This window comes from Amblyomma americanum, chromosome 1 (assembly GCF_052857255.1).
Source record: "Amblyomma americanum isolate KBUSLIRL-KWMA chromosome 1, ASM5285725v1, whole genome shotgun sequence".
Classification (NCBI taxonomy): domain Eukaryota; kingdom Metazoa; phylum Arthropoda; class Arachnida; order Ixodida; family Ixodidae; genus Amblyomma; species Amblyomma americanum.
This window is the reverse complement of record NC_135497.1, coordinates 206,096,493-206,109,630: the sequence shown is the minus strand read 5'-3', so window position 1 is coordinate 206,109,630 and position 13,138 is coordinate 206,096,493. Positions and strand designations below refer to the sequence as shown.

The following is a 13,138-nucleotide window of genomic DNA, read 5'->3' as shown; positions in this document are numbered from 1 at the left end:
AAGCTGTCATACCCTAGTTTTACTTGTGCGGTCCTTGGCCTTTTTTCTTATCAGCCAAAGCCTATTGGGGGGCCTTGAAAGTATGTCCCCGACATGTGAGCTACAACTAAAATTACTGCAAAATACAACCTTTAGATATCTGCACTCATTTATAGTATGGTTGCACCGTTAATATTGCATGCCTAATGAAGAAAACACGTCTTGGACAGAAAGGAAATGAAAAGTAAAAACGAAGAATGCATTGCAGTAAATAAGATAATAAAAATATCTCATAAAGAGGATCGTAAGAGGATCACAGACTGAAAAGAAGCTATTACAAGCAGAAAAGAAGTGTCTGGAAATATTTGCTAAAAGGATAAGAAAAACAAATTTTAGAGTGATTTTCTCCATTGGAATATATTTGCAAAATTACAGCCGATCAAAGTGCTACAATATAAAGAGATGTAGAAGTAAGAGATTGAAAAGAAAAATGTTTAAAGAAAAATCAAAAAAAGGTCCGGGAAAGGAAAAACAAGTTAAACTCGACGGAAACGTTTATGAGCATACTAAAAAGAACTGTTGAAAATGGTAAAGTTCAGGGAACCAAACAGCCTGGCGAAAAAGCTTATTTCCACCACCCTAAGTTAACGCGTGCTCCTTGACGATGGCAAAAGCGTTTTGTGTCATTTCTAAAATTTGTTTTAACTTCTAATGATTTATGGAAGTCCTAACTTTGTAATGCCCGGCGTATCATGTATAATGCAGACTATAAAAGTGTCAAAAGCTCCGATTTATTCTCGCAGATCTGTATCAGTCCATCACCTTGTTGCGAAAGTCCACCGCAGCGGTGGCCAAGGGGTTGAGCATTCCCCACGCATGCGGGAGGTGCGGAGTTCGATCCCCTGTGCCGCCGGGTGCCCACCGGTGATACAATGGGTACAAGCTTTCCCCTGGTCTGGTGCTCGGCTTATTTAGGGTGAAATGCTTCGGAAATAGGTCTTTGACCCCACCTTGAGAAATCGAAAATACCTTGTGCCATGGCGCTCTTTCGCCATAGATGCCCTTGCGCAATAAAAATCCAGAATCATCACCACCCTCATCGTGAAAGCAGCAATTTTTAATATATTGGCATCATCAGTACGTCTGATTTAAAGACCCGGCAACCTGCTGATGCAGACCTAAAACCTGTGATCGACTGTCTGTAGGGCCTCGATTTTAGCGTACCCCGACTGTTCGCTAAGAACCTGTCATCATTCTGTACGCGCGACGTAATACTGTACAAGAAAAGCGCCGGAAGCAGTGCTCAATCCTATCTTCTGGTTATCCGTGCAGATCTACGTGACTAAATACTTCTCGCTTTTCATAATGAGCCCACCTCTGGTCACTTAAGCTTTGCACGCACTCTCGCCAGAGTGCGCCAGTCGCACTACTGGCCCAAACTGGCCGCTACTTTCCGTCGATATGTGAGAGGTTGCCGCGAGTGCAAAATCAAAATTCCATCCGCCAGAAACGTGGACCTGCTATATCATCACTGACTTCACAGGGCTACCTTAAAGGTTAAACAGCCTAAAATTTTTTTGCTCGTACCTCTGCATTGGGGCTAACAAAACAGTCGCGAATTTTATTTTGGTTTATCTTATACGGTTGAATGTGCATACAGTACAGCAGGCTGCGCAGTTCAATTATTCCTAGGCAAACTATAATTTGCTCATTTTTAGTTTCTAGTAATACAGTTTTAATAAATATGCCGGTTTGGTTGCTTCTGTTACATTTGTGACGAAATACTAGAAATTCGAAACTTGTTGTCCGACGTTTTCTTTGATTGGCCACTAATAGGGTAACGACAAATACGAACTCAGTCTAGAATTGCAAAGAATTATGTTGGAGAGGACTCTTTATCTGAAATGGGTTTTCGCGTGTCCAGTACCTCATGCTGAAGTAAGCAAAATATAAACTTTAAGTGAGAAGTACGGGGGATGAGAAATAATGAACCAGTAGAACAAAATAAATATTGATGAAGCGATAGAAGATAGAGGAATTCAGATGTTTAGGAGCAAAAAGATGTCAACTTCAAATTAAAAGAGTGCTGGACCGTAAATACTAATATTATTGAAGCAGAATAAAGCACAAAGAAATATTATGACGACAAAGCTAAACCAAACGATTCCGGGAGACAAGAAAATTAGAAGAGAAAAATTTGAGGAAGGATTTACCGCTGTAACTTGTCCTTTTTTTCTCTCTTTTTGTAAACTAGTTCCAAATTTCTGTTACAAGAAAACCCAACAGAACATTTTTAACAATCCTCCCTCGAGGAACACTTGGTTAGGTCTCTGTGGTTGGCCTCCAGAGAATGCTTGGCTGCATGCGAAACCTGCGGCAGTGCTTCGTGCGTACTATGATGTCCACAGTAATCCAATAGGCCCGCAAAATGGCTAGAGGGGCTTATTCTTTGCGCTATTAACGACGCACAGCCGTGGATCCCCGCCCTCCCGACGTGTCGATCACATTCGAGGACAGTATTGATCACCTTCTTTCACTCTACGCAAAATACAGAGGACAGGTACGGCCACTTGCTATGAAACAACTCCCTTTGTACGACATGCCGGGGCTGGAGCAAAAAATACTCAGGTGCCAATCCCGCAATTCACCGGTTCAATATTGTGTTGTGTCGCCCTCTACAGACTCTTTTGAATCCCAATGTGTGAACAGCATTTTTTTCTGTTCCTTGACAAGTAGCATGCGTGCGCCCAACACCCTCGTGTGTTTTCTCTTTCTCTAGAACCATACGCCCTAACTCCCCTCCTCCTAGTAAGGTTTAGCAAAGCTTCACCTATCCTGTTTAATCTAACTGCAAGTGGGACTCTGTAAATCAAGGATAACTGAACCTGCCGCAGGCAGCCAGCTGGAAGCATTTTTCCTAAAAAATTTGCTTGGAGAAGCCAGCTCGGTTACTGCTGAGGAAAACGTCACAGCTGAATTTATATGCATGCGTTTTCAAAACCAACGGCAGAGCGAGGACATCGCAAAGTAGTTGTCAGAAAGGGCCTGGAATACTGCTTCGCCTCTAGAGTGTTTCCGTCCGGGTTATTAAGTGGGAACAAAGTCTCAGAAATAGAACTAAACTTCCCTTTTTTCTCGTTCGATGAGTGCCTCCCAGGACTAAAAGTGATCACGTTCGTCGCTGCAAACATTTAGAGCCATGGCATCATAACCGCTCTAAAGGACCCAGTTCTTTTGAATAGTGCACCATCCTCACTGTATCCTAGCTTCGGTTCGGCTACCTCATTGTTTCCTCGCTGTTCTCGCATTATGGCATTACTCCACGAATAATTTATACAAGTATTTCAACCGTGCAGAGGCTATCCAGAGCTTATTTTTTTTTGTCATAGTAAATGTACGAATCATGCAAAACACTGCTCAGAATATTCCCTGTCCTGTCCACTTCTGTTCGTCCTTGTTTTTTTCGCGCTGCATTCTTTTACCATGTTCACTGACCAACAAGCCCAAACAGCCGCTTTAATTCCAGGTTAGTCCTAAAGTTGCTTATCGCCCCACATCTACTGGGGAAGTAAAAAATACAACATTGTTTCATTTCTCGTTTCAAATTATAACCAGACTGATAAATGGTACTAATGACCTCTGCTTCTTGGCTTCTTGTGCACCGGGAGCTTACGGCACTGTCGCAGTAAGCACGAGATGCAGAACGGTGCGCTCTTTACGTAACTCTTCGGCTGAAAACGTCTGGTGGTGAACGAAGCTCTCCACTAGGGTTTTTGTGTGCTTTTGTGTGCTGCTCCATTTCCACATGGAGTGAAGTGATCCTCCGTTCCGCCAACGACAGTTCTTTCGTTTTACTACTGCAGACGCTCCGGCCTGCAACCGATCGCAGACTACTGTATACGCTGCTTCGAGGCATGAAGAGGTGCAGATCATCTGCGACGTCTCAGCTGAGCCCAAGGACGTCAAGTTCATGTGGACGTTCAACAGTTCTGTCTCAAAACACGAGGTATCCTCTTTCACCAGTTCGGGAGGACGCAGCGTGCTGTTCTACACCGCCAGGAAGGATTCAGATTACGGAACGTTCCAGTGTCTTGCAAACAACTCGATCGGAGCTATGGCGACGCCCTGCTATTTTCAGATTGTCCGGGCAGGTGAGTTCACTCTTCATGAAAGTGCTCGTTCTATGCTCTGCATAACTCCTTGATAATTAATATTCATGCTTGGAGCTAACTAGGACCGACATGAATTCGATCAAGCAAACTGAATGACTTCGTAAGACTTTTTCAGGAGCTTTACGCTATCGTTGTGTAATGATAAGCTCAAGAAAAACTGTACAATTAAATTATAAACACAGGAGTTTTTAATATAGTGCATCATTTATAAATGAGGAAAGAGCGGCCGCCCTAGGCTTTGAACTAACCAGAACGTTAGATCTTAGAACTGATGCAATTAATCGACGAAACAGATTCGCTTTTAGAGCTCATAAATTGGTGAATTTTTCATATTATTTTTACCGGCAGTTACAGATAAACTATAGCCATGACTAACGCTTTAATGATATAACTAAATTAGTAAAGCCTAGGATTCAATGAGCCGTGAGGACTGGAGTCCTAAAAACGTCTGCCTGACTTTCCGAAATTCTCCACCGTCGGTCGCTTGAATGTATCCTCATTTGTAAAACGCTCGGAAAGATATTGGGAAGTTCTTGCAGATGTTGAAGTCGTGACAAAATCCTGAGTGTTGTGGATTATACTTCAGATACTTTCAAAGGCGGCAGCACATAGCATACGTTGCGAAAGCAGTGCATTCGGCATAAAAATATACTCCTTGTGTTTGGCTGGTGCACAGATAAACTCCGTCTATGTATGCTGTTAGCTTGAAAGATGGTGAGTGCGAAGGGCTGCCATATTTCAGACACAGCTTTCTGAACTTCCAAGGCACTTCCGCGAGACAAAAGTGTAATTAAACACCCACCACTTTTGTCGACTACGAAACTACGCAATTACCCTGTGACAGACGCCGGCGGCAGTGCAATCAATTATGCCATCTCCTTTAGCATCTCGCATGCCACATCAATCTCCACACACAACAAAGATGCAAGCAAACCGCGCCTGGTTGTGTTGCATTAGACAACACTGTGCCGTCTGTACAGCAAACAACTTGATAGTGAGTTACTCTCTTAGAACCCGGTCCGACTTTTGCATTTCGCACGTGCGACTATGCCAGAAAGTTGCCACGCTTGTGCTGACGACGCGAAAGCGGAATCTTAAATTTTAAATGTTCAAAGTGCACTGGCTGCTGCTTCGTCCTTTATTAGAAAATCTTGTACAAGCTAAATTTTAAAGGGACACTGAGGAGAAATTGAAGTTGGCTTGTATCCATAGAATTCCAGCTCCTGATCACAAAAACGCCACTCTTCCTGAAAACAAAGTTCTTGTAATGTAGAAAATAGCAAGAACCAAAATACAGGTATCGCCGCCACAGGGCAATCTCGCAAGTACAAGCGTGATGACTTCCTATAGGGCAAGAGGCGCCACCTTGGAGGAATTATCCTTACTTCATGGACGTCACGAACCTCTGAGGCTTGCAAAGGAAGGTTGCACACCGCACCGCTAGCCGGCAGAAATCACGGAGTCTGCGTTTACGTCACGATTCACGTCACTCCGTTCTGTGACGTCATAAGAGTTGCCGTGGCGTCATAAGAGTTCCCTGAGTTTGAATCAGAGGAGCGGGAAAAACTTTTTCAACTTCGAATCCAAATTTCTTTGAAATAAATGCATCTTTCGCGCCCGGACAAGCGGCAACAAAACCATGAAATGCCGAACTATCAGATTCTGCTAACAAAAAAAAAATGGTAGAGTTCTCCTCAGTGTCCCTTTAATGCTGCTAGCACAACTTTTATACGACTGATGTGAAAAATTTGAGAGGCTGTCGGTCCCTATGTTACGACCCGACGTTTGTGCGTGTATTATGTTGCGCATATTTTAGCTGCAGTCAGCCGTTTTTTCCAACACAAACGAAAAACTTCAACAAACTTTAGGTTCCTTAAATGCAACCTTTTTACTAAAAACACTACCTGACCTGAAAACCCAAGCAATGTGTAGCGAGTACGTTGACCACTGCTTTTCTTCCTCTCCTTATTCTGTACTGGCAAGCGTACCAAATCTCGATTAAAGAATGGCGTGGTATTACAGAAGCAGTATTTTGAATTAGTCAATGAATGTCAAAACATGACGGATTCGAAAGAACGGGTAGCTGGCAGTGCCAAACCTCTGCCTGATCCGCATACTACAATGGTTATATATAATAGAGACCTTTAGTATAGCGTATGAGCGCTTACGTACGTTATACGCAAGAATTTAGCGGGAGGTTACACTGGAAATCGCATGGGCACATTTAGTTGATCATATGCCAAACCGAACGCATCGATAGCGCTGGCCGCAGTGGCGCCATCTGGCGTTAATGTGTGAAAATATTTAGTGACATTTTTCGCACATAGCCAAGGTTATCCAAGTCGTAGCGCGCAGATAGCCAGTTCACCAGTTCAGTCGAGTCAGAGCCTAATTTCTTTCAGGTAATTGAACCCAGCAAGGTTTTAAAACTCCATATTGAGGTCTTTCGGACCATTCTGCCTACCACCGAGACGATTGCGTTTGCCAAGGCTAGGATTACCTTGTCGCAAAAATCCAAACCAAGCCAAGCCACAGTCGGCGGTGTTTTATTAGGGTTAAGAACAGCATAATCGTTACACTGAATTGAAAACTGAGCAAGTTTATCCCTCATTCGTTATGCTGTTGGTAAGGGAAGGTAAAGCGAATATCACGTGTGCCATTTAAAGGCAATGAGTATGCCTAAAAACCCAATAACATTGACGAATTCTCTCCGAAGCGGGTGACGTGGGCGCCGCCATCATGATAACGCTATTTTCCTAGCGTACGCAAGAGCACGCACGCTAAATTCGAGAAACAGCGTACGTAACGCGCACGTACGCTAAACCTCGGTTTGGAATAGCGTTTAGCGCATGCGCAGTACGAAGCACGCTATTTTATAGCGTATGCTATGCCTTTGCGTATGTCTGCCTACGCTATACTAAATCTCTCTGTTCTCTTATACTGAACTCTTATATTGAATCTGAATTGTATCACCTAATTCGAGCGGTCCGACAAACAGCTAGCATTGGTCCTAACACTGCAGCTTTTTGTAAATAGCCAGCTAGCACAAATTAATTGGGATTGCTATTTTAAAGAACTCGCAATATGACTTTCTATCCGAAAAAGGCCGGGACCCCTTTTCACTGTAAAGAAAATTTCTTAATTGGGTCCCGTGTGTGCTCAGTGCCTGTATAACGAGTAACTAAATTTAGAGTATATGTTGCTGGGAATAAGAGGCCGCCTTAGGCCCGTCATCATTTTTTTTTTCTGCGCTTCACATACATTAAAATGCAGCTGCCATGGCTGGGGTTGAACCGGCGAACTCGGCCTCAGCAGTTGTGCATAGTAGCCATTGAGCCACCACTACGAAGTCATTAGCGTTGAAGTCAAAAACTAGTAAAATCCCTCGATATAGGCCTATCGGTTTTCGCCTTGATGCCTGTCAAGATACGATTGTCTGGTAAACAGACTGTACGCCCGATTAATCGAAGAAAATAGTATTTACTGATGCAGTCGCAATAGGATGCAAATACGCTGCTACTCTATTAGGCGCGTGGCGTAGATAGATTTCCGGGGCAGGGTGCGGAGTGTGGGAGGAGTGGGGCCAATCTGACTTACTGTATTAGGTAGGCGTGGCTTTCTATCAAGAAGGCGAAGAGTGTACTCTGCCTTACCGTGCACTCCGAACCTCACAGATACATTATACTGCAACAGGGCAGAAAAATGAGCTAGTTGGTAGACGTTCATTATGATAAATACAGGTGCTGGATTTATCATAATCAACATTATACTGCGCTAAGTGCCGCTCAGTTTCTCTCTGGTTTTCTTTCTCTTCTGTCCCGGCTCCATACACACGTGCCACTCGCCCACCGAGCAGTATAGTTTCCTTAACAGAACGACCTCTCCAAGGTTTCCCCAGCTCGTTCGCGCCAGTTAGCTGTCATCGGACGCCTCGGTGAGAGATGCGTGCGCCACCGTGAACTCTATTTACCAGCGCCGCATTGTAGACGCGCTCCTTAGTCATTAGTAAAGAGCGGGAGCCTGTCTCTCTTCAGGGAGAAAAGAAAAAAGCCTACTTGGCCCGCACTTGACTGGTGCCCGCACGGGCACCGGACAATATATAGTAAAACTGCTTTTGCTCTACTAGCTGCAATTGTTGGTGCGGCTTCTGATTAGCCAGTATAGCCCCGCTAGTTGCCGCAGTACTGCACGCTTTTAGTGCACAGCGGATGGATCGATACACCTAAGATGGGTGAGCGGTCGCTCGGAGCTAAGAAGAACGGCTAGAAACCACACCGCGCTCACATCTTGTTTCAGCTACATGCGGGAGACATAGCGTTCAGTTGCGCTGTTTTTTAACACCACCCTTTAGCTGCACCGAAGGAAACGATGTGCCGACTTGTAAAAGCTGTTCGGGCATTACGACGATGCCTAACGGCCATAACGTTTGGTTTTGCTCGACATGCTATCACGACTGTTGCTTCGTTTGTGAGCCGGTGTGAGCCTACGGCCCTTAATTAGCTGGCGCCAGCCTCCTTTTCAACGACAACAATTTGAAAGACACTTCATAGGTGTGCGTAATGTACAACGACTGTTACTTAAAACCAGTTCGCCTAACGTGCAACGAATTCTAAGAGACGGCCTACAATACAGTAGATTCAGTCTCGTATGACCTCAGCTAGTTAGAATCAAGGCAGCAATTGAATTGAATTGAATTGAGTTTATTTCCGTTCGAAACAACGGAGGGGGCTCGAACAAAAAGTGAATCAAGTCCACTTGACTACGTTCGAGCCCCCTTTACATGGCATTTGGCGAGGACAAAATTTTAGTAAAACAACAGATACATTTACAGATTGCAGAATAGAACAAAAAAAAGGTTAGTTATGCACAGAAAATCTTACAAAATAATTTACACAATGCCAATATTCAATTCTGGGCTAGTTGGTTGTACATTTGGTACTGGGGCAGTTAGAAGCGTTTTGTCTTAGTCGCTAAGGACAACTTTATGTCGTAATGACTTGCACGATCGTTGCACATTTCTTACGCCGATCACTCTTTGATATAAATGGATCGGCTACAATTTGCGGGAACAGACGGACAAGATGCGCAACAGTCGCCAGGAAGTACTGCCAGCACTGATGAATGGTTTATCCAGAGAGAATACTGCATCCTATGCCATTTTGAGCTTTTTTTTTTACTTATGGGAATATTGTGTCTGGCTCGGTCATGCGAAGATTTTGGCGGGGGATTTTGTTGTCGCACGGAGGCACTTGGTGCGTGCGTGAGGAAGGAACGGCGTGAAATTGGAAGCCGAGGTTGGCCAGTGATAGGATGGACCGTCGTGAACTCTAAACCGATATTGCGCAGCCTCACCCACGAAGAGATGCGTGAAATTGCGTGCGTTCGCTGGACAATACCATGTGTCACCCCCTGAAGGGGTCACATTCGTGTAACCCGACAACGCTAGATAATCTTCCGGTTCGGTATTACAATGTTTATAAACTGCGCTTCAGGAACACGACCTTTGCGCTGTTCGCGCTTATGAACAATTCTTCATTATTGTGGCGTTCGCAGGTCCACTGAGCAGCATGTACAACTGCGTGGTGAGCAATGTGACGGACGCCGGGCTGCAAGTAGACTGCCAGCGACGCGGGACACCGGCTGGCGACGCTAATGGCGGCTCGCTGCCGCCCGACCTGGTGGCCGCCGAGGCGTCTACATTCCGACAGCGCAGCGCCTTCCAGCTGGAAATTCGGGACGCCCTCCTGGACCGGCTTGTGTTCAACGCCACTTCTGAGTCGCCGTCGTTCGCTGTGTCGAGCCTATCGCCCGGCACAGAGTACGTGGTCGCGTTCTACCTGGTGAACCAGAATGGCAAGTTCAAGCTGGTGCAGCTCAAGACGTCTACGCTTTTCGCTTCGGAGGAGCGGCTAAGATCGGGTGAGGCGTCCAGGCATCCTAGCGTTTTCAGGCCCTCGTGGAATGCGCCTCAAAGCTTCGTGACATACCGTATACACTCGACTAAAGGCCGCACTCCCCCCCCGATTTTGGCAGGGTGCGGCCCTTACTCGAAAGCGGCATTATTCAGTTCAATGTTTCGTGTATATTCTGGGAAGACCACTTTACGGCGCCATGCAGTCAAGCGTTGTATCTGGCTCGTAGTTACAGAGACCTTTAAGGCTCCTCATCGCTATTGCTGTGGCCGCGGCTCGACCCCGGTCCTCGACACCCTCATAAAGGAAGTCATCTTTGGTTCCCTAAATTGTGCACAAAATCTCCGTAGCTTTAAAACTTTTTAACAACAATGTTCAAGGACACTTCCCGCTACCAATTCACAGTCCACGAGCAGACAAACTGAAGTGATGCTCTCATATAGTGGACCTGTCAGCGTCATTCATGGTCGGCCGTTGCCATCCAAGAAGCCATCAAAATTCTCTTTTAAATATCACACAGCTACGGAGTGGTGCATTGTGGAAGATGATAATAATGATAGCAGTAGGCAGCGGTTGTCGTCTGGGAGCTCCTCTGGGAGTGTGCGGCACAAAAAAATTTATACACAAGTGAAACACAGCTCTAGCTTCTCTTTGCGGATTTTGTTTTTTCCAAGTTATTGGCTCCCAAGTTGGGCGCATCCCTTACTCAAGTGTATACGGTAGTTAGCCTTACGATTCTGACATCTACTTGACACGGTTCTCCGCCCATGTAAAGATGAAAGCGGAGACGACAGGCAATGCACGCAACTAGCTGAGCACCGCGCCATTTTTTCTGCGCCCTTTTTGTACTCTGCGGGTGGACACCACTACGACGCGTTCCGATCTACCTTTGTATGTAAATGCTACACAAAAAGTCAAGTTATCGTTTCGCGCCGAAGCACTGGCAGCTCAATATATGGCTCGAATGGAACAAATCATATCAAGTGCCGTACAAGGCGCCGTTCAGCACAGGATAAAGAAGCGAGAATTCGCGCTAGCGCAGTGCGGTCGTGGTAGAGCGCAGCCTAGACACCGTTCTGAGGCCAGTTATATGCAAACATAGTTTTGAATTATGTTGTGGTCAATTTGCCTGTGCTATGAGAGGACCAAATAAGGCTGTCTTATCAAGGCATGTTCCTGGGCTAGTTGGTTTTTGTCAGACATCATGGAATCCCAGCGCTTGCAGACGAGGACACAGAGAGAACACACAACTGCGCTGATGTGCGTGTCCTGTCAGCGCAGTTGTGTGCGTGTCCTCTCTGTGTCCTCGTCTGCAAGCGCTGGGATTCCATGATGTCTTATCAAACGGGGCGTACCCTATAGATCTGACTTGCATAGCTTCGGTTTCATGGCTTCTGCGGGTGCTCAATTTTGTGCTTGCTAAACTCACCATGAAACCACCCAGCAGTCTCAAGAGTTTGCAGTTTAATTTACTAAATTGACTTTCAAGCGTGTTTTAAAAAATCGATACTTTTTTGGAACCTGAAAGCTGGGTGCTTAAACTGTGCTGCTACTGCTGTTCCTTCTGGCGCGGGCGAGCCTTATTTCTGGGTTTTATTAATTTAGGGAATTAATTTACCTCCATTTCGCTACGCTTTAAGAAATATTCATTGGTTATAGGGTTTCCGGCGCAGTTATCGAGTGCCAGAGTCGCATTGGTTGGGTACAGGCTCGACCACAGAGTGCAGCTAATCGTCGTCAGCCGTGTTCTAAATTTCGGTGACTAATGCCGCTAGCTCGCTTACCATGCCGGACTTCATTCAACTCGCCTAATCGCTTTTTATACATTTCCACAGGGTGGATACAACCAGCAATAACCACTGTGAAACGCGATTAGTACCGTCCGCCAATCGCGTCCCTGGAAAATGAAACCTGCATACTTTTCCCGATGCCCACCTGATGAAAAAAAGATACTCTAATGGCGACAGCCACCTGAGGGAGGTTTTGTGCAACTTGCGACGGAGATTATTTATTTGTTTATTAATTTATTAACTTATTAATTTATCAATATAAATTATTTTTTTGTTTGTTTCTTTATTCCTGTATTCTCAGGGACCGAAGGCATTACAGAAAGGAGTGGTGGCGGTGGACGTAGGGAGGCGTTTCCTTCCACTCGTGCAGATGCGAGGAATAAATGAATTCCGACGAGTATCGGTGCGACATGGCGGAACTCCCTTGAACTTGTGATCCATGCGCGATGGAGGAATAAGCAATGCGTGTTTAAGAATGGTGTTATTGTGAATTTTACCGAAGATACACAGCCGAAAGTACATGCGACGAAGACGGTCAGGTAGATTAAGGGCAATCGTTACAGAAGGTACACAAGCAGTTGTAGCCCCCTGCTAGCATAGTTTATCCGAAACAAAAACTCTCATCAGCCGCGATCAGTTCATGTGAGCCAGGTCAGGGATGCCGTTAATGAGAAAGCTTAGCAGTTAAAATATTGATCTACTGTGACGTGATCAAACGAAATGACGTAAAGGGGCGAGAGGATCACTTTTTTGGCCAGCGGGAGTGCGTGAAGTTCAGGAATGTTTTTATGTAAGCTCCTTAACTTACATACATAACTAAGATTTCAATAAACGGGGATCCGTGCAACTTGTTGCAAGAGACGCTAAAAAAAAAGCCATTCCCGAAACATAGGCGAGCTTGACTTTTATTAACTTTTTTTCGCATTCAACCGAGTGCGCTGTACTCCGTAGGCGCTCAATTTTTCGGCTGCTCGCACAAGCCGATAGCTGCCGTGCGGTGACGCCAGAGGGGCGCGCAGGGGTAGTTGACAATAAAGGGGCGCCTCCAGGCGCGGCATCTTCTAAGATGGAGCTCAGTGGTCATGCAACAGCAATTTTCTTTTTTTCGCACAGAGCGTTCGGAGCGTTTATATCTTTTCTACATGCTCTGAATAAAGCTGGAGTCTCAAAAACGGCGCCGCTGAAGGTTTCTTGCGTCTTTTAAACTGACTCTTTTTGTAGCGTTTTCGGGCGCTAAGCGAATCTGATATCTTTTTAGGCACTAGGCAACCTACAGAGGCGCAGG

At 45.4% G+C, this 13,138-nt stretch overlaps 1 protein-coding gene across 1 annotated transcript in view; it reads left to right on the top strand.

Moving 5' to 3' along the window:
* The window catches only part of LOC144114534 (hemicentin-2-like), a 691,994-nt gene that overhangs the window by 672,226 nt on the left and 6,630 nt on the right, over positions 1–13,138 (top strand). Inside the window, exons 8-9 of the mRNA XM_077648339.1 lie at positions 3,843–4,130; positions 9,705–10,070. Of these exons, the coding sequence (XP_077504465.1) occupies positions 3,843–4,130; positions 9,705–10,070 (654 nt within the window). The remainder of the gene's footprint in view (positions 1–3,842; positions 4,131–9,704; positions 10,071–13,138) is intronic.